Here is a 22,509-nt window from a genome sequence, read left to right on the forward strand (position 1 = left end):
TTACAGAAGAGAAGAATGTAAGACAGATGAGATCTCTCTAGGTAATGGAGGATTTCCGATTACCTCCTGAGGTGTCCTGACTTTGATCTTCCCAAGGGATCCTCCTGAAAAATAGCTTCTGAGGGGGATTTGATGGATTCTTCTTTCCCTCAGGATCTCTGATCTCCACACCGCAGCACTTCAAATAGGAGGAAGGAGAAAAGAAGAAAAATAAATGTGCATTACATGACATAAAGTGGATTTTTTTTTTAATTAAAAAGTTTTACAAAGATTTTTTCCCCCCCATATCCACCCCCTCCCTCGCCCCGAGACTTCTCAGAACTGAATACAGGGCATAAAATTAACAATCATAAATTAAAATACAACATAAGTCATAATCCATAGTCACTCCTTTCTCTAAAACCTTAACTCCCCTTCCAGAAACAAGAAAGTACGTTCTTCTTCTGGTCCATTATATTTCAGTCCATTCCACTCCTAAAATCTCCTGAGTCTTCCGCTTAAATTGATATTTCCAGTTCTTCGATAAAGTACATAGTTTTTAATATCCAATCTTCATCGATCAATGCCAAAACAATGTTCCATCTTCCAATATTCATCAGGAATTCTTCTATAATATCTTTCTTCCTTAAACAGTCTCTCAAAAATAATTTATATTTCTAATTCTTAAATTTTACTGTCCAAAAATAAACAATATTCTGTCTTCTCATATCTTTGGCATCACTTACATATATCAAATAGCGTTGCTACTATTAATATTAAACCTATATTGTATCCACACTATGTCAACTGTAATAATCAGAATCTTCAATTTAACTTACATATTTCAAATAACATTACTGAAATTACACCTATAACTTATATCCAAAATATATCAATTAAGTTCTGTTTAACAATTTTACTGTCTATCCTCCAAAATTAAACAATATTCCATCCTCCCATTTCTTTATACCACACATATATCAAATAATACCCCTAAAATTACACATTTATGTCCAAAATAAATGATTTGTAAAGAGTAACCATAATCAAATTTATTTAACATTCTCCCTCCCCTTATCTTCTATCTTGCACATTTTCCACCATCTGCTCACCAATCCCCTTAACATCTAGCAATAAAGAGTTTCAAATCTTTAATACTTTGGTATAGAAATCTCTAGCTTTAAAAACTGTATTAAGTAAATACTTTCTTCCTTTATAATTCACTGTTAAGCCAGCTGGAACCTCCCCTCTAAAATATATCTTATGTTTCTTAAGCTCATCCACTAAAAAAGCAAATTCTTTTCTCTTTCTTAACATTTTAGGAGAAATTTCCTTCATTATTATATCTTGTCCTAATATTTGAAATTTATTTTTATAAAATGCTTGTAAAATTCCATACCTAATCTTCTTAGTTGTAAAATAAATAACCACATCTCTCGGTACTTCTGCCTTGCCAACCAAGAATTAACACGATAGATTTTTTCAATATTAACTTCAAAATCTTCTGGTTCCACTCTGTCTATCTGAGCAAAGGCCTGAGTAAAAATCTCTTTTAAATTTTCCTGCCTACATTCCTTTAATCCCATCACCCTTATAGCATATTCCATTAAGCTATATTGTAATATAACCCTTTCTTCATCTGCCCTATCCATCTTAACCTGAATATCATCTATTTTATTTTCTAAATTCAAATTAATTTGGTTCATTTGAACTTCCTCTATTTTCCTTTGCAAATCTAAATTAATTTGGTTAAATTTTTCTATTCTTTCCTCCATCTGAATACTAGATATCAATAATGGCATAATTGAATCCTTTACCTTTTTCATAGACCCCCTCTGCTCTTCCACCATATCTTTACAATCCAATATTTTTTTCTCCATTTCAATAAATTTTTGATCTATTTCTAAAAAAATGAGCCTCCAAAAGTTCCTGTAAAAAATTCCTTAAACCTTCCTTAATATCTTCTTTTAATTTCGACTTCCGGTTTGGCACCGTAGGTGATGGCGGTGATCTTTACGATCACCAACCTCTGGATTTTGTGGAATCGCTAGGACAGCTTAAATCTGCTGCCCAGCGGTTCGAAAAACCCTCTCTTCGGGAGAAGAGGAGGGGGTGAGCTGAGGGCAGAGGTTGAATTTCCCTAAAGCCCCTGAGAAAAAAGGGGTTTGAAGGGTTAAGTTCCCTCCAGCAACCCGAAGAGCTCCAGATCCGAGGATTCTTCTGCTTGGGCGGAACCAATCACCACGACCAAACGCCGAGATTTATTTTGGACAATAAAGGATTATACCGGACAGAACGAAAGTGGGAGAACTTTAAGCAAGTAGCTAAGCCGATTCCCCGATACTTTGTAACAAGTTTGAAAACAGCAAGAAAATGGAGGCGAATTGTTAACAAGTTAACGAGTGGAAAGCGAAAGTGATACTTTCAGCCTCGCGTCTGCTCTTGGTAAATTGCATGTTATTTGCTACTTCAACTCTTTAACTCTTTGCTGCCTAGAATCTAGGAGAGATTTTCTTTTTAAATATTGCTTTAAAAAAGCTTTAAAGGACTGTGTTTCTCAGAGGTTAAGAAGATTTAAACTGAATATTAAGTTGGAAATAAATAAATAATTTTATAGAAGATGGCAGCCAAACAATTAAAGTCTACTGTAACAAAGGGCTCTGGAATCTCCTCAGCTGGTGCCTCTCCAGCTCATACAGCAGAGACTAGAACATTGAACTTAGAGGCGGTACAAGAGAATTTAAAAGACTTTATGCAAGAAAAATTTAAAGTAATAACTGAGGAGATGTTGGAAATGAAAGAGCAGATATCAGAAATTCAAGTGGGAAATAAAGAAGTTAAGGAAGGATTTGTAATTGCAGTACAAAGTTTGGCAAATAATGTGATTTTATTGGAAGAGCAGGTTGAAGAAATTAAGCAACATAATTCAAAATTAGATAATAAAATGGCTGAATTTCAAAGTAAAATGGAAAAAACAGATGATGAAATAGTTTTGATACAATATAGAAATATGGAATTTGCTCTAAGAATTCGTGGTTTGAAAGAGAATAAAGAAGAGGATTTAAGGGAAATTTTTTCTGAAGTATTTGCTGAGATATTAGCAGCTCGTCCAGCAGATGTGGCTTATCAAATTGATAAAATATATCGTGTGAATTCTTGGATAGCAAGGCAAAAAAAGTTGCCAAGGGATGTTGTTATTTATTTTACAAATAGAATAGTGAGAAATCAGATTTTGCAAGCCTCATATAAGGGGGAGAAGATTCAGATTGCTGGTCAGGATATTTTAATATTAAAGGAAATTCCACCAAAAATGTTAAGGGCTAGAAAGGAATTTGCCTTCCTGGTGAATGAACTCAAAAAACGTCAGATTGAATATAGATGGGATGTTCCAACTGGTATAATAGTATATTATGCAGGGAAAGTACATCGTCTCAATACAGTTGGAAAAGCGAGAGAATTTTATGTTGAGGCATTAAAAGTTGGAAGTCTTCCTCCACTGGATGCTAGAAGAAAGGAGACTGAAGTGAAGGAAAGAGAAGTGAAGCAGGTTCAAGAACAGATTGCGATGGAAGAAGATTTATTACAAGTGTTGGAAATACCTACGACGGGTCCAGATTCAAAAGAACAAAGGCTGACAAGAGCTGCTGCTAAACGCAAGGAACAAGAGATGAAGGCACAACAACAACTGGCAACTACTACAACGGAAACAGTGGGAGGAGCAAGGCCTAAAGCAAAATGTGATCTGCGGCTAGTGTTCCAAAAGTTTCCTTTGCCGATAATGGCAATTAAACTATTATCTTGGAATGTTAATGGTTTGAATTCACCGCAGAAGAGAAGGAAAGTATTTCACTATTTGAAACAATTTAAAAATGACATTACTTGTTTACAAGAAACACATATTAGATCTTTAGACCAGAAATATTTGATAAATTCAAAACTGGGAGTACATTTTGTTGCCTCCTCTTTGGAGAAAAAAAATGGTTTAGTTATATATATAAAGAAGAATATATCAGCAAAATTAATTGAGGTGGATAAGCAAGGAAGATACATTGCTATTGAACTCTTGTTGGAGGGAAAGAAGACATTATTAATAGGAGTTTATGCTCCGAATCAACAACAAGAAAATTTTTTCAAGTTTTTACATAAAAGAATAGTATTTTGGGATTATAAATCATATATATTAATGGGTGACTGGAATGGTGTGTTGGATACTCAAAAGACAAAAAGCTTAAGGAAGATATCAAGCGGTAAATTACCAAAGGCTTTTTGAAATGATGGAGGACTTGGAATTAAGAGATATTTGGAGAGAACATAATACAGAAGAGAGGGATTTTACCTTCTTTTCTGATAGGCACCAATCATTTTCGAGGATTGATTTTATTTTGATTACTAATGATTTGTATTCTAGAGTGAAGAAGACGAAGATTTGTTCAAGAACTTTATCTGATCATAGTCCAGTTTGGATTGAATTTGATCGGGAAAAGGAGGCTAGGAGATCATGGAGGTTGAATGAGAATTTGTTTAAATATGAACAAAATGTAAATGAATGTAAAAAACAAATGAAAGAATTTTTTATTATGAATATGAAAAAAGAGACATCCATAGAGATGATTTGGGACTCCAGTAAGGCTTATATGAGAGGAAATCTTATACAAATGAATATTAATTACAAAAATAAATTGCAGAAAAAAAAAAAGGAACTGGAAGAGGAAATTAAAAAGAAAGAACAATTATTGATAAATAGCCCAGGAAATAGTAAAATAAAAGAATCAATAAATATATTGAGAGGTCAGTTTAATATGTTGATGGCAGATCAAGTAGCAATTAATTTACAATATGTAAAACATAATACGTTTAATAATGCCAATAAGCCAGGAAGATGGCTTGCCTATTTAATAAGGAAAAAACAGAAATCACGAACGATTGATAAAATAGAATATAGGGGTAAGGAAGTTTATCAAAAGAACTTGATTAAAAAAGCATTTTTAGAGTATTATAGTAAGTTATATTCTAGGGATATGGTTGATGATACAGAGATAGAAAGATATTTACAACAACAAAATATTTGTGAGCTTACAGAAAATCAAAGAGAAGAACTGAATCAATTAATTACTTCAGAGGAAATTTTCTTAGCAATTAAACAACTTAAAATCGGTAAAGCACCAGGAACAGATGGTTTAACAGCTGTTTATTATAAAAATTTACAAAATGAGATGGTTGAACCACTTAAAGAGTTATTTAATAAAATTCAAATGGGAGGAGATGTTCCCCCTTCATGGAGGACAGCCTTTATTTCGTTAATACCGAAGGAAGATCGAGATGGTATTAAAGCAGAGAATTATAGGCCTATATCACTTTTAAATACTGATTACAAGATATTTACCAAGATATTGGCTAATAGATTAATGCCAGTGATGAATCAAATAATTCATAATGATCAGTCAGGATTTATTAAGGGTAGGCAGATGAGATATAATGTGAGGCAAATCGTAAATTTACTTGAATATTTGGAACGAAACAACCAAGTATCAGCTGCATTCCTTTTTTTGGATGCTGAAAAAGCTTTTGATAGATTGGATTGGCAGTTTTTGTTTAAAGTAATAGAAAAAATGCAATTTGGGGATTATTTTATTCGTGCAATTAAAGCAATATATCAGAAGCAAACAGCACAAATAATAGTAAATGGTGGGTTAACAGAAACCTTTAAAATTGAGAAAGGGACGAGACAGGGATGTCCCTTGTCCCCATTACTTTTTATTTTAACTTTAGAAATTCTTTTGAATAACATACGTGGTTCCGATCGAATAAAGGGAATTAGAGTTAAACATCAAGATTATAGATTACCGTATATACTCGAGTATAAGCCGAGTTTTTCAGCACGTTTTTTGTGCTGAAAAACGTCCCCTCGGCTTATACTCGAGTATATACGGCTTATACTCGAGTTTTTTTTTTTTCTTTTTTTCACATTATACCGGCCGGCGCGAACTTGGCGGGCTTTTGCTTTAGCGCGGGGAAGCCCTGCCGGTGCAGTGAGAGGGCGGGGCGGGGGAGCCGCCAGCCTTCTCGGCCGAGGGAGGGAGGGTTTCGCCGACCAGTAGGTGCCTCATTTCCCACCCTCGGCTTATACTCGAGTCCCCAGTTTACCCCAGTTTTTTGGGGTAAAATTGGGGACCTCGGCTTATACTCGGATCGGCTTATATTCGAGTATATACGGTAAGAGCTTTTGCAGATGACCTGGTTGTTACTGTATCTCAACCAATATACTCAGTAACTGGTTTAAAAGATATAATTGGTCAGTATGGTAAAGTATCTGGATTTAAGGTGAATCAGCAAAAGACAAAGATGATAACTAAAAATATGAATATACAACAAAAAGAAGAGTTAGAAAGAACTTCAGGTTTTGAAATCGTTAAAAAGGTTAAATATTTAGGAATATATATTACAGCTTCAAATGTTAAATTATATAAAAATAATTATGAGGTATTGTGGCAGAAGGTATGGAAAGAAATGGAGAGTTGGAAGAAGTTACAACTATCTTTGCTGGGAAGAATAGCGGCTATAAAAATGAATGTTTTGCCCAGGTTTTTGTTTTTGTTTCAAATGATACCGGTGTTTAAGAATGATATTAAATTACAGGAATGGCAAAAGGGGATTAGTAAATTTGTATGGATGGGCAAAAACCAAGAATAAAATTAAAAGTAATGCAGGATATAAGGAAAGGGGGTCTTAAAATGCCTAATTTAAAATTGTATTATGAAGCAGTTGTTTTATCATTAATTACTGATTGGATTAATTTAACTGAGGAAAGAGTTCTGAATATAGAAGGTTATGGTTTGTTATATGGGTGGCATGCCTATTTATTATATGATAAGAAAGTTGATAAAATATTTAAAAATAATATAATTAGAAATGCATTATTGAGGGTTTGGAGGAAATATCAATACAAATTAGATGGAAAGATTCCAATATGGGCAAACCCGAGACACATGATAGAAAATATAAATATATATCAAAAGATGGAGGTAGTTACTTATAAAGAACTTCTTTGTATGGAAAAGGGGGAGTTACAATTAAAATCTAGAGAAAAGATGGGGGAAGAAGGGAAAAATTATACATGGTTCCAATATGGACAACTACAAGCTAGATGGAAATTAGATCAAAAAATAGGTGTTAAGCAAATTGAGGATAATTTGTTAAAACAAATGAGAGATCAAGGTCAACAGCATATTAAGAGGTTGTATAATGTATTAGTAGAAATAGATTCAGAGACTGATTTGGTTAAGGATTGTATGATTAAGTGGGCACAAAATTTTCAGCAACCAATAATGTTGGAAACTTGGGAAAGAATTTGGGTGAGGAATGTTAAATTTACACAAGCGCAAAATATGAGAGAAAATTTTTATAAGATGTTTTATAGATGGCATTTAGACCCCAAAAAATTGTCATGTATGTATCCTAATGTACAGGCTAAATGCTGGAGATGTGATTGTGAAGATGCCACTTATTATCATATATGGTGGACTTGCAAAAAAGTTAAAGCATTTTGGATTAAAGTATGGTGGATCATGCAGAATATTTTGAAAAAGAAGATTAAGTTTACCCCGCAGTTCTTTTTACTAGGAATAATTATGGATTGTACAGCTATAGAGACTAAATTGATTCTGAACTTAATAACAGCCGCAAGACTTTTGATTGCTCAATATTGGAAGAAAGAAGAATTACCTACAATTGAAGAATGGACTCTTAAAGTATCGAATCTGGCAGAAATGGCAAAAATCTCTGCTTACTTGAAAGACTATACACAAGAAAAATATATTTTAGAATGGAAAATGTGGATTGATTATATTCAAAATAAGTATCAGATAAAAAAATATCAAATAGCATATGAGTAAATTTAGGAAATAATTTGTATTAGATATATTTTTGAAGGAGAGGGGAATTGAGAGTGTGAATAAGCGTGGAGAGACTAGAGATTATAATTTAGGAATTATTTTAGATTATGATTGTTAGTTTTGATACCCTGCATTTTGTTCTGGGAAGTCGGGGTGGGGGGTGGGGGGTAAAGGGGAAGGGAATTGGGGGATTGAGGTTAGTGATGGAGTGATGGTTAATGTACAGGGATTATTGAAGATGTATAAATATAATTAATGTAGGGTCGGGTCTGACCAGTTGCCATTTTAGAACGGTGGGGAGGGAAAAAAGAGAGAGTAGGAGGTAGGAAAGAGGAGAAGAGGAAGGAAGAGGGGTAGAAGAGGGAGAAGAGTGTAGGGTGGAGGGAGGAGAGGAGGTAGATAAGAGAAGGAGAGGAAGGTTTGGAAAGTAAAAGAAGGTAGAAGAGGGAAGAAGGTTAAAAAGGGGGGTGGTGACTGGGCAGGCCCGACTAATTGTATATAACTGTACATTGGATGAATTATTTGATATGATTGTAAAAATAAAACTTTTTTATAAAAAAAAAATAAAAAAATATCTTCTTTTAATTTCCATATCTAAGCTGAAGAAATTTCCAAGATTTTAGTAGTAGTTAATTCTGTTTGCTTAAGAGCCATTTTTAAACTGTATAATCTACCAAAAAGAAAAAAAAGAATTCAATAAACTTTTCTTCTTAAACACTAATTAAAAAAAAGGTAAAAAAAAAATCATAAGCAATTCTTATTCATTCCATTTAAAAAATATCTTGTTATATTCTTCTTATAGGTTCCATGCCAACAATTGTAATAAGCATTTCCTTAACTTTCACTTCCAATACACAAAGCGCCATTTCCTTTCTTCATCTCCAATCTTGACTAAAAATGAATATTCTGATAGGGAGTTAAAATCTTCTTACAAACAAATGCCAACGCTCCTGTTTCTGCTCTGTCCGCATTAGCAATCCATCACAAATCCACTTCAGTCGCGGAGATGGGCGCTGCATTTTTTTCCGCAATTAGGCAGAAGCGTTCCAGATTCTGGAGCTTTTCTCGGGCTATAGAAGGAATGTTCCCATCAAGCCTCCAGAAATTTTCCTGGGGCTTTCCTGGGGGCTCTATTTCAGCCCGAATGCTCACCTCTCCCTCTTTGCCCGAGGGAGAGATTTTCAAGCCGCCAGACAGCTGATTAACGCTGTCTAAGCGCCTCTATGGAATCACGGAGCTAGCAGTCTAAAACAGACCGCCATCAATGAACCGGAGTCGCAGGAAGTCCTCATAAAGTGGATTCTTATATTCGGAACATTATGAATGTCAGAGAAGTTTGGGAAGGAGGGGTAAAGTATTCAAACACATCATTTCCTTTTGAGCTCCCTAAAGTATCTCACCTGCAACTTCACCTGCTGCTTCTGCTCCTCCACCTGGCTCAGGAGGAAGCCTTCAGCCAGGGCCACCGCCTGGGAGCTGGTCTCTGCTCCACATTCCCGCACCCAGCCCTCCATCTCTGGGGGCAGAAGGAACAGGAGCTGCTTCAGAACCACCAAGTCCAGCATCTGGGCTTTGGTGTGCTTTTCTGGTCTCAGCCATCGCCTACAAATGTCATGGAGTCGGCTGCAAAGTCCTCGGGGATCTTCAGCCTCCCAGTATTGGATGAACTTCCAGGGTTGAACTTCTGAAGGGAGGATGATTTCCTCCTCCAGGATCTTCTGCCCGGTCCTTGTCCAGAGCTTCCCCCACTTCCCAGGCTGAGCAGCTGAAGGGCCTTTTCCGGCTCCCTCCTTTCCAAAAGGTTGTCTCTCCATCCTTTCTCTCTCCTGCAGAGCAACTCCAAATGGCTCCAAGGACTATTCTGGGTCTCCAGATGCCTTTTCCTTCATTTCTGGCGCCTCAGGACTCTGATCCATCCAAGTTATTCCGCTCTTTTTTACCTAAAGAGAAAATTTTGGCTTGCAAAGATTTCAAATGGCTTCGAGTTTCTGTATCTGAGATGGAAGAAAAATCAACACCAAGAATTAGAAAGTAGAATTCAGCCTCTGAACAACCTTCACCCAACCTGCCCAGAGCACTAAGTGGCTCATCCCAGCACAAGGCCGAGGTGCCCCCCAGCAGGGCCGGGAAGGAGGCAGCTGGAGTGGCCGCCACGCTTCTTTCCCCCTCAGGAGACAGGGAGCCTGGTGCGAATCCTGTCTCCAGCTCGCCGGTTTTTCTCCTGCTGGGCCTCCACAAGGCCGACCCTCCCTCCCCCACTCGGGCTCTTCCCCGGACACAGGGAAGGGATCCCTGGATCCCCGCCGCCTTCCCGGCATCACCGCTTCCCCCTGCATGGAGAGGGCGGCTGCGGAGGATGGGACCCGGGGTTGAAGCCGGAGGAGGGCCGGCCGTGGGTTTCTCCCTCCTCCGCCTCCCTTTGCCCGGGAAGAGCCCCCAACTCACCCGGGGCACGTCTGGATCTCCCCCCGCCAGATTCTCCCGCAGCCTCTCCGCCTCCTGCGGAACCCCAGGGGTTAAGGAGAGCGAGTGCGGCTTCCTAGAGAGGCAAAGATCTGTGATGTCACTTCCTTCGCAGCCTCCTCGGGAAAAGCAGCCGTGACTTCCGCCTTCTAGTGGTCCAATGGGGAAGCCTCTAGAGTTCCCTTCTCTTGGCAGAAGGCGCCCCCTAGTGGATTTTGCGTAAATTTACAGGATTACCTGAAAAACGCGGGAAAGAGGATCGTATCGGAGGGAAGGGCAGGGATGATGGTCATGGGAGTAGGAGGAATGCCTCCATGCCCAAGAAAAGCTTTGTTTTAGGGCACTTTCTCCACTTCCCTCTCCTTTCCTGTCTAGGCACCGTCTGTGAACATGGAAAACAAAATCTCTCTGGAGGATTTAAACGCCTCCCTCAGGAACAGCCGCCCTGAAGGCTCAGCAGAGATTGGAGGAGGCCTCAAAAGGGTCCAAATCCTGTCAGAAACAGCCGGGCTGACAGAATTGAAGGACTCTGGGAAACACAGCCTGTGCTTTGAGGTTGTTGAGAACTTTGGTCTTAAGTGGAGGAAGAGCGTCCTAGAGCGGCAATAGTTTGTGACGTCACAACTGTCGCCGCCTCCTCTGGAAAGGCAGCTGTGACGTTCGTCCTCCAGTGGACCAATCAGGAACCGCCTGACGTTCCCTTCTCTTAGCAGAGGGTTCCCCCTGGTGGATTAGGGGCAAAGTGCCAGGATGGTAGAAAGGGCGGGAAACAGAGGCGCGCCTGAGGGGAAGGGAGACGGCAGAGATAATAGACATGGGACTAGGGGGAAAAGGCCCTCACAATTCCTCCTTGCCCATGAAAAGCTTTGTGGGGTCCAGAGGCAGCAATTTCTCCCTTTCCTTTCCTCTCTAGGTGCCGTCTGTGGAGATGGAGAAAAAATTTCTTTGGAGGATTTGAACTCACTTCCCTGAGGAACAGCTGACGTGAAGGCTGGGCAGAGATTGGAGGAGGCCTCAAAAGGGTCCAAATCCTGCCAGAAGCAGCCAGGAACGATCAGGAGAATCTCTGGGAAACCCAGTCTGTGTCTTGCAGTTGTTGAGAACTCTGGCCCTGTGTCAAGCAGGAGCGGCCCAGCTGGGCGGTGGAGAGCAGTGCTGTCAAGAGGACCAAGAGCCCCCAAGAGTTGCTCATGCCAGTTGTTGTGCATTGGAGTTGGAGTGGGAGATGACACCAGTGGCTGCAAGTGATGAGTGTGTCGAAAGCGAAAACCAGGACTCACTCATCCTCCATGTTTTGGAAGGGAGATAAAAATAAATCCAGCAGTATCTTGCTGCCACCGTGCAAACCCCCATCACGGGCAATAGCAGCTGCGCCTTCCCCCTTCCAAAACATGCCAGGATGTGATCTGAATAAGACCCGGCTTGACCTGCTATTGAAATGCCTCCTGGCTCTTTCCCAAAGGAAGGGTGGCTGTTCGCAATGTTTCACCACCTTCTGCTTTGCAAGGAGTAGCAGGTGAGTCCTGCTTTTTCCTTTTGATATCCTAATTGCTCACTTGCAGCAACTGTGTCTCCCGAGGTCTCTTGGAGAGGTAGGTGAGCCCTTTGTCCTTAGCTTCTCACCCCGTTCATTCTTCTTTGGTTCAGTGCAGCCTAGTCCATCCAGTAGCTAATGATAGAGGGACTCACTCGCCTCTCCATGAAGAATCTCAGGGCACAGCATGCAAATCAAAACATAGTGCTTTGAGGCCAGGCACCCTTTCAGTTTGTTCCCCCCATCCTGTCTCTCCCCTCTCCATCCCTGGAAATTGCAGGGAAGAGGAAGGGCCATCAAGGGGATGCTGTATCAAGATATTCCCAGGGAAAGGATGAAATGGGCCCACTATCAAAGCCCAGGCGCTGCTGCTGACTTGGAAGCAGTGGCTTTTAAATTTGCACACTATGTCTCCTGAGAGGTTTCATGGAAAAGCAGGACAGTCCCCCATCCTTAGCTGCACAGCGTCGTCACCTCGCCCCCTTTCTCCTGTGCTTCAGCCCAGGTTAGCCTTCCATCCAGGTTCAAAGGGGATGGGAGAGTTGGGACAAATCTGCAAGAAACAGACTCTTGCTTCCGCGCTGGGTTCTCAAAACCGCAACCGCTCTCCTTTTCCTTCCCCTTGATTCTGAGGTGAGGGATGAAAAGCCCCATTGTTCCCAGCTGCTGTCCCACCGTCTGTCTTTGCTTAAACAGTGTGTGCAGTGGACCTGGAGAACGAGATTAGGTGACGGGGGGCGAGCAGACAGTGGCCATGGCGTGGTTCCACCCCTGCTCGACTACACCTTGCGGCAGCGGCACCACCAATAGAGGAAGACAGAGGTGAAGGGTTGGTGGAGACATTTGATCCGGCCTGCTGGACACACCACGCAGCCACCTGTCCCATCACAGCTGCAGGCAATCAAAAGTGGACAGAATAGCAGGCGGCTCCGCACCGTGTCCAGCAGACTGGATCACATGCCTCCTCCAAACCCGTGCTTCTGCTGATGTCGCTGCCATGAGATGAGGCACACTCCACATGCAAAGACAGATGGTGGGAAAGATCGCGTGCCTCACCCTCACAACTCAACCTCTATTTGCTACTTGGAGGGACTGGGGTACGTAGGCTAAAGGTGCTTCTGAACACCATTGGCCTCTGCAGGTGTGGTCACCACCTCCTGTGCTGGCTTACTTTGCAGATAGGGCTCAAGTTACGAGCACCATGAAAAATCATGTTACAACTTATTTTTCGGGTAAGTCTTATTTTGAGGAAAACACCATAGTAAACACACTGTTAATTAATTGTCTAAGTTACCTTTATCGTTTTTTCTAGCCCCTGGCACACCATAAAAAGAAAAATATAAGATCCTAATTCCAGGAAAATATATTTTACCCATGCATTTACTCAGCTACTGTTTATTCTGGCTTTGGAAAATAAATTGACCTCCTCCTCTTTGTAGCAGCCTCTCAAGTACTGGAACACTGCTAACATGCCACTCCTAATTCTTCTTTTCTCTAGACAAGCCAAATCCAAATCCTGCAACAGTTCTTCAAATGTTTTGGTTTTCAGGTCTTTAATCATCTTAGCTGCTCTTCTTCGCACCTTTTCCAAAATCTAAAAATATTTTTCGTAGTGTAATGATCAAAACTGGATGCAGTATTCAACGTGTGGTCTTATTAAGGCTTTATAAAACGTTACTAATACTTCATCTGTTTTTGATTCTATGCCTCTAATGTTTATACAACCAAGGAGTGTATTTGATTTTTTGGTGGCTGCTGCATACAGGTGACTCATATTTAAGTGATAATCCATTCGGACTCCCAAGGTCCCTTACAGTTACTGTATTTGAGATAGGTTTCATGTAATCTGTTTTTCCCAGCCAGGTTTGAAATCTTACATTTCTTCACCTTAAATTTCACCTTGTTAGATTCTACCTTGTCTCATTTTGATCAGAAAGGCACAATATGCATATACATAAAAAGCTATAGTAGTCACCGAGATTAGAATGCAGTACTATAAGCTAATTGCCCACAGCCAGGAGTTTGATCTGAACGGCTCATAGTTTATTTAACCTTTAATCTTTTTCAGGTCGGTAAAATGAGGACCCAGATTGCTGGGGTCAATATGCTGACTTTGTAAACTGTTCAAAGGCTGCTATAAAGCTTTGTGGACTGGTATGTAAGTCTAAAGTAGGATTGCTAATGCTACATACTTTCTCCTGAGCATGAATCCTTTTATGAGAAGTAAGATGACCATTTTGAACAAAGCTCTCTCCACACTCCATGCATTTAAATGGTTTTTCTTCTGAGTGGATCTTTTTATGAGAAGCAAGATAACTGCATTGAGCAAAAGTCTGTCCACAGTCCATGCATTTAAATGGCTTTTCCCCTGTGTGGATCCATTTATGGATAGTAAGTCTACTGCTCTGAGCAAAGGTCTTTTCACAATCCATGCATTTATATGGTTTCTCTCCTGTATGGATCGTTTTGTGCCTAGTAAGTTCATAGCTACGAGTAAAGGCTTTACCACACTGAATGCATTTATATGGTTTCTCCCCTGTGTGGATCATCCTATGACAATTAAGATAATCTCTTCGAGCAAAGGTGTTTCCACATTCCATGCATTTAAATGGCTTTTCCCCTGTGTGGATCCATTTGTGGATAGTAAGTCTACTGCTCTGAGCAAAAGTCTGTCCACACTCCATGCATTTATATGGTTTCTCTCCTGTGTGGATTGTTTTGTGGTTTCTAAGTCCATTGCTATGAGTAAAGGTCTTTCCACACTCCATGCATTTATATGGTTTCTCCCCTGTGTGGATCACCTGATGGGAAATAAGACTACCTCTAAAAGTAAAGGTCTTTCCACATTCCATACATATAAATGGCTTCTCCCCTGTGTGGATCATCTTATGGGAAATAAGATAATCTCTTCGAGCAAAGGTCTTTCCACACTCCATGCATTTAAATGGTTTTTCCCCTGTGTGGATCTTTTTGTGCATGGTAAGTCTATTGCTCAGAGCAAAGGTTTTCCCACACTCCATGCATTTATATGGTTTCTCTCCTGTGTGGATCGTTTTGTGGTTTCTAAGTCCATTGCTATGAATAAAGGTTTTCCCACACTCCATGCATTTATATGGTTTCTCTCCTGCTGTCTGGAGTGATTGGATTGCAAGGGCTACAGGTGCTTCTGAACACTGTTTCTCCCCAGTCTGAATCCTTTCATGGGAAGTAAGTTGCCTGCTTGTTCCAAAAATTTTTCCAGATTCCAAATGTTTATAAGGATCCTTTTTTCTGTGAATCACTTTTTGAGACGTAAGGAAGTTATTTCCAAGAGAATGAATGAATGTCCCATTGTAATTTTTTCCGTTGTGCCTTATACCATCTTCTCCTTCGTTTTGGGTTAAATGGTGTTCGTTTACATGTAATTTATCTTTGATTAGCTTCACACTTTTCCCAATATATTTTTTCCTTATTTTCTTTTTTTGGGCATCAGTGGAAGATGAGATTTCCTGATTCCAATTATTTGACTGGTTTTTCTCATGGCTTTCGAATTCCATTCGAATTCCAAAGTTCTCAGTTCCATCTTTAGCATTGAACACTTGGAACAGTTCAGAGGAATCTTGATTCTCCTGCCCATTATTAGCTTCAAAGGAAAAGAGAAATGAAAATGATAACAAGGTTAGAGAAAAAGATCAAAATGTAGAAAGTTAAATTTTCTTCTGAATTTTTCCAAAATTCCACTATGTTGCATTTTGCATGCCTATAGTGCTGTGATATAGACATGATGATTTCTATTCACGAGTCAAGAAAGCTTTGAAAATATCTAGAAAATATCTCCTTCTTTACAATTATCTATCTATCTATCTATCTATCTATCTATCTATCTATCTATCTATCTATCTATCTATCTATCTATCTATCTATCTTCAAATCTCATTCAAAGTCAGTTTTGAGTGAAGGAATAAGCAGGGAACACCTCCAAGGAGGAATTAGGAGAGAATTTAAGATTTATTGGGGTGGGTTAATTTCAGCAGAGAGCTATTAAGAACTGAAATTTGGGGCAAAATCTTTTGCTTGAAGCCTCCCACTGGCTTGTAAACGCTCTTCACGCAGAGACTGAAAAGGTTGGAAGGCTTCGAGAAAGGCTATTTTACTGCCCCAAAGTCTCACTGGCTTGCAAGGGCTCTTCGGCCAGATATGGTACAGGCCTCAGCAGAGAACAGAGGCCTAATGTACTATAGTGCGAGATCACATGAGATCACTGCGGTGAGATTTCGCGCTACTGATCTCACGTGATCTCTCACTACTTTAGCCCTATATTTTCTGCAAATGCACCAAAGCAAGCAAAGGAACCGCTGGCTCGCTACATCATTGAAGGGAAAGTCTCGGCAGGGTGGGATGGGGAAATAGGTAGGGCGTATGTTGCAGCGTCCCTGATGTCATTTGTAAGTGTGGACGGCCTTAGTGCTCCAACATTCATAATTTCGGCAGTGGTTCTAAAGTACTGGGGTTTTTTGGATGCTTCTGTCCCCAAGGTTTCCTTTATATATAACATTTACCTTTCAAAGCAGATTGAGGTGTGTGTGTGTGTGAGAGAGAGAGCAAATCAGTGTTTCTGTTTGTCTGCCTACAGATGATACAAATGGGGTTTATATAATTTGAAATCTGTATTTTAAATGAAAGTAAGAAATGCAGATTAATATTGCTGGAAGTAGTAACAAAAAGTCATTTCAAATGCATCACAAATCAATTTACAATAAAGATATATGGTACATTCAGAGAAATGCTAGTGGCTTTTTAAGTGGTTCTCTTTCCCAAATCTTGGGGCTTTTAGTTAGTCTTTATTGGTGGAGTTCTCAGTCTGGTTTATTGTGTGGTCATCTGAAACATATGATCAGGAGTTATTTTGAAGGAAATCCTGTTTTTTTTATTCTTTTGTTAATGGTCTATTTTAAGGAACCTAAGGCTGCTGTTCTAATGAACTTAGGCAAGTATAACAACAACAACAACAACAACAACAACAACAACAGTTGGAAGAGACCTTGGAGGTCTTCCTGGTCCAACCCCTGCCCTGGCAAAAAACCCTACCCCACTTCAGACAAATGGTTATCCAACATCTTCTTAAAAATTTCCACTGTTGGAGCATTCGCAACTTCTGCAGGCAAGTTGTTCCACTTATTAATTGTTCTAACTGTCAGGATGTTTCTCCTTAGTTCTAAGTTGCTTCTCTCCTTGATTAGTTTCCACCCATTGGTTCTTGTTCTACCCTCAGGTGCTTTGGAGCAGGAGTCTCCAACCTTGACAACTTTTAAGACTTGTGGACTTCAACTTCCAGAATTCTGGGTCCACAAGTCTTAAAGTTGCCCAGGTTGGAGACCCCTGCTTTGGAGAATAGTTTGACTCCCTCTTTTTTGTGGCAACCCCTAAGATATCGGAAGACTGCTATCATGTCTCCCCTAGTCCTTCTTTTCATTAAACTATACATACCCAGCTCCTGCAACTGTTCTTCATATGTTTTAGCTTCCAGTCCCCTAATCATCTTTGTTGCTCTTCTCTGCACTCTAGAAAGAGTCTTCACACCTTTTTTACATTGTGGTGACCAAAATTGAATGCAATATTCCAAGTGTGGCCTTACCAAGGCATTATAAAGTGGTATTAACACTTCATGTGTTTTTGATTCTATCCTTCTGTTTATGCAGCCTAGAACTGTGTTGGCTTTTTTGGCAGCTGCTGCACACTGCTGGCTCATATCTAAATGGTTGTCCACTAGGATTCCAAAATCCCTCTCACAGTTACTACTATTGATCAAGGTACCACCTATACGGTACCTGTGCATTTTGGTTTTTTTGTAAACATAGAATCTTACTTTTTTCACTGTTGAATTTCATTTTGTTAGATAGCGCCCAATGTTCAAGTCTGTCAAGATCTTTCTGTAACTTGAGCCTATCTTCTGGAGTGTTGGCTATTCCTGCCAGCTTGGTGTCATCTGCAAATTTGATCAGTTCCCCATCTATCTCCTCATACAAGTCATTGATGAAGATGTTGAAGAGTACTGGGCCTAAAACAGAGCCTTGGGGCACTCCACTGCATACTTCCCTCCATGTGGATGTAGTTCCATTGAGGATTACACGTTGAGTGCGGTTGGTCAGCCAGTTACGAATCCATCTGGTGGTGATGCTGCCTAACCCACTTTTTTCTACTTTATCTAGTAGTACCAAAATACTTTCAGCATGTCAATTGTCCCACCAGAGGCAAGAATACTCTAGACCACTGCTACACAACACTAAAAGATGTCTATCGGTCTTTACCACGTGCAGCTGTAGGACACTCTGATCATTGCATGATTCACCTTGTACCTGCTTACAGGCAAAGACTTAAAGCCATAAAACCAATAATTAAATCAGTGAAAATCTGGACGGAGGAATCAGAATTAAAGCTACAGGCATGTTTTGACTGCACTGATTGGAATATTTTTAAAGATACCTCTGCAGACCTGGATGAACTCACAGATACTGTAACATCATACGTCAGCTTCTGTGAAGACCTATGTGTACCTACAAGGAACTTGCGAATACACAGTAACAACAAACCTTGGTTTACACCTAAACTTAAGCAGCTACGACATTCCAAAGAGGAAGCCTACATAAAAGGTGATAAAATGCTGTACAATCAGGCCAGAAATGCACTAACAAGGGAGATAAGAGCAGCAAAAAGAAGCTACTCTGAAAAGCTAAAGAATCAGTTTTCAGCAAATGAACCAGCAAACATGTGGAAAACTCTTAAAAATATCACCGGCTATGGCAAACCTCCTTCCCAGGCTGAAGATAACCACCAACTGGCAGATGCCCTAAATGAGTTTTACAGCAGGTTTGAAAGGAAACTACAGCCACCTATCTCCACAACCCCCATCTCAGACACACCAACAACAGCCAAGCCTCCTACAACTGACCCCATTTCATTGGGTTCACAGAAAAGGAAGTGCAGGACCTATTTCACAGACAAAAGCCAGGAAAAGCTCCAGGCCCAGACAAGATAACTCCTTCTTGCTTAAAAGTCTGTGCTGAGCAATTGGCCCCCATCTTCACCCATATTTTCAATAAATCACTAGAGATGTGTTATGTTCCTTCTTGCTTCAAACGCTCTACCATCATCCCAGTGCCGAAGAAGCCCACCATCAAGGAACTGAATGACTACAGACCAGTTGCTTTAACATCTGTAGTCATGAAAACCTTTGAAAGGCTAGTGCTTTCCTACCTGAAAACCATCACGGATCCGTTGTTAGACCCTTGCAATTTGCATACCGAGCAAATAGATCAACAGATGATGCTGTTAATATGGCTCTGCACTACATCCTACAACATCTTGAGTCTCCAAAGACCTATGCAAGGGTCCTTTTTGTAGACTTTAGTTCAGCATTCAATACCATCATTCCAGACATTCTTCTAACTAAGCTAAACCAGCTACAGGTACCGGAACAGGCTTGTAAGTGGATCACAAGCTTCCTAACAAACAGGAAGCAGCAGGTGAAGCTAAGCAAGATCACATCAAATACCTGTACAATTAGCACAGGGCCCCCAAGGCTGTGTGCTCTCCCACTTCTCTTCTCTCTGTATACCAATGACTGCATCTCCAATGATCCATCTGTTAAGCTACTGAAGTTCGCAGATGACACAACAGTGATTGGTCTCATTCGAGACAATGATGAATCCGCATATAGACGAGAGGTCGAACGACTAGCCTTGTGGTGCAACCAAAACAATCTTGAACTGAACACACTCAAAACCGTAGAAATGGTGGTAGACTTTAGGAAAAACCCTTCCATACTTCCACCTCTCACAATACTTGACAACACAGTATCAACAGTAGAAACCTTCAAATTTCTGGGTTCTATCATATCGCAAGATCTCAAATGGACAGCTAACATCAAAAACATCATTAAAAAAGGACAACAAAGAATGTTCTTTCTGCGCCAACTCAGTAAGCTCAAACTGCCCAAGGAGCTGCTGATCCAATTCTACAGAGGAATTATTGAGTCTGTCATTTGCACCTCTATAACTGTCTGGTTCGGTTCTGCAACCCAACAAGAAAAACACAGACTTCAGAGGATAATTAGAACTGCTGAAAAAATAATTGCTACCAACTTGCCTTCCATTGAGGACCTGTTTACTGCACGAATCAAGAAGAGGGCCGTGAAAATATTTGCAGATCCCTCGCATCCTGACATAAACTGTTTCAACTCCTACCCTCAAAACGACGCTATAGAGCACTGCACACCAGAACAACTAGACACAAGAACAGTTTTTTCCCGAAGGCCATCACTCTGCTAAACAAATAATTCCCTCAACACTGTCAGACTATTTACTGAATCTGCACTACTATTAATTGTTTCATAGTTCCCATCACCAATCTCTTTCCACTTATGACTGTATGACTATAACTTGTTGCTGGCAATCCTTATGATTTATATTGATATATTGATCATCAATTGTGTTGTAAATGTTGTACCTTGATGAATGTATCTTTCTTTTATGTACATTGAGAGCATATGCACCAAGACAAATTCCTTGTGTGTCCAATCACACTTGGCCAATAAAAATTCTATTCTATTCTATTCTATTCTAGTAGATTATGGTCTACTTTATCAAATGCTTTACTGAAGTCCAAGTAAATTATATCAACAGCATTCCTCTGGTCCACTAATTTCATCACTTTGTCAAAGAATGCAATAAGATTAGTCTGGCATGATCTGTTTTTGACAAACTCATGTTGACTTTTGGTTATTACTTTGTTTGCTTCTAGGGGGTTGGACTAGAAGGCCTCCAAGGTCCCTTCCAACTCTGTTGTTATATTATATTATAGGTGTTTGGTGATTCGTTGCTTGATTATCTTTTCCAGAACCTTCCCTGGTGTTCAAATCAGGCGGATAGGTCTGTAGTTTCCTAGATCTGTTTTTTTTTTCCTTTTTTGAAGATGGGAACTACATCAGCTCTTTTCCAGTCCTCTGGCAGTTCCCCTGTGCTCCAGGATCTTTGAAAGATATAGTTCAGCGGTTCTGAGATCTCGTCTGCTAGTTCCTTCAGGGTGTAATCCATCCATTCCTGGTGATTTGAACTCATCTAGGGTAGACAAGTGTTCACTTACCATTTTCTTCCCTATTTTAACTTGTCTTCCTGTGGCAAATGGCAAGAAAGTTTGTGCTCTTTTTCCCTTAAGGGAGGGGGGGTCTTATTAAATAGATGCCTTTGAGCAAGTACAGCTTAAGAAGGAGAAAGACAAAATGGACTGCTAAATTGGCCACACCCACCCAGCCATATGACCACCAGCCACGCCCACCCAGCCAGTCATTAGGCAGATCAAACTATAGTCCACCCCCCCACCAACAGTCTGAGAGATCATGAACTGGCCCCACGGTTTAAAAAGTTTGAGGACCCCTGATGTAAGCAAAGAGACATTGACTCTTTCCTTCCTTGCAGTAGGAGAAGGCCAGATCCTTACCTTCTCCCTCCCAGGAGACGATATGTGATTAGTGATTTTTTAATAAAAAACTAACTATAATCTCTCTTCTTGAACTCTCTGATTGGGGACTAGAAAACTCTTACCCAGAGAGACCACGTTCCTGTGGTTTTCAAGCATGACTTCCAAATGCAGCGCTTTTTGGTCAGGATCCAGCTGAGACCATTCTTCCTCAGAGAAATACACAGCCACCTCCTCGAAGGACACAAGACTCTCCTGAACACGGGGAAAAAAGAGAACAGGAGGATTTGCAATATCTGTTCATCTTCATCAAAGATTTAGACAAGGGGATTGAAGAGGAACTCATCAAATTTGCAGACAAGAACTAATTGACAGGAATAACAACACTCCAGAAGATAAGCTAAAGAGATAGAAGGATCGACAGATTGGGTCCCAGCTAACAAAATGAGAATCAATGGTGAGAAATGTAAGGATCTTATTTTAGGAAAGAAAAACTTAATGCACAGGCATAGAATAGGTGATACCTGGCTCAACAGTAGAAAGTTCAATGGGGATCTTGGAGTCCTAGTGGACAATCATTTAAACTTGAGTCAGCAGTATGCTACAGTTGCCAAAAAACCCAACTTAATCATAGGCTGCCTTAAGAGAGGGATAGAATCAAGATCACATGAAGAGTTAGTACCACTTTGCAATGCCCTGGTAAGACAGCACTTGGCATCCAATACTGGTTGCATACTTGGAATATTGCATCCAGTTTTGGTTGCTTGTAAAAAAGATCTTGACATTCTAGAAAGAGTGCAGAGAAGAGCAACCAAAACGTTTAGAGTCCTGGAGGCTAAACATATAAAGAATGGTTGCTGGAAGAATTGGAATAGATAACCGTGTAGATTGAATGTTGGCTTGGTGACATGGTGTATTTACAGGCTTTCTGGATGGATTAGAAGCGGAAAATAACAGGACTGGTAATCAAAGCTGCTACAATTGGATAAAATGGATAAAGATATAATTTTTATAATTCAATAGAGTTGAAGGACTTTTATAATTTTGAACTGTAATAAAAAAGAACATTGGTGTTTCATAAGGAAGAAAAGAGCACCATCTGGAGGCAAAATAAATGATGGAACTACCGTATTTTTCGGTATATAAGACGCACTGGAGTATAAGACACACCTTAATTTTGGGGGAGGA

At 40.0% G+C, this 22,509-nt stretch overlaps 1 protein-coding gene across 1 annotated transcript in view; it reads right to left on the minus strand.

Moving 5' to 3' along the window:
- LOC131189474 (zinc finger protein 91-like) overlaps nt 1–22,509 on the minus strand; it is a 47,901-nt gene that overhangs the window by 8,317 nt on the left and 17,075 nt on the right. Inside the window, 2 exon segments of the mRNA XM_058165547.1 lie at nt 14,191–15,490; nt 21,447–21,576. Of these exon segments, the coding sequence (XP_058021530.1) occupies nt 14,191–15,490; nt 21,447–21,576 (1,430 nt within the window).

This window comes from Ahaetulla prasina, chromosome 2 (assembly GCF_028640845.1).
Source record: "Ahaetulla prasina isolate Xishuangbanna chromosome 2, ASM2864084v1, whole genome shotgun sequence".
Taxonomy (NCBI): domain Eukaryota; kingdom Metazoa; phylum Chordata; class Lepidosauria; order Squamata; family Colubridae; genus Ahaetulla; species Ahaetulla prasina.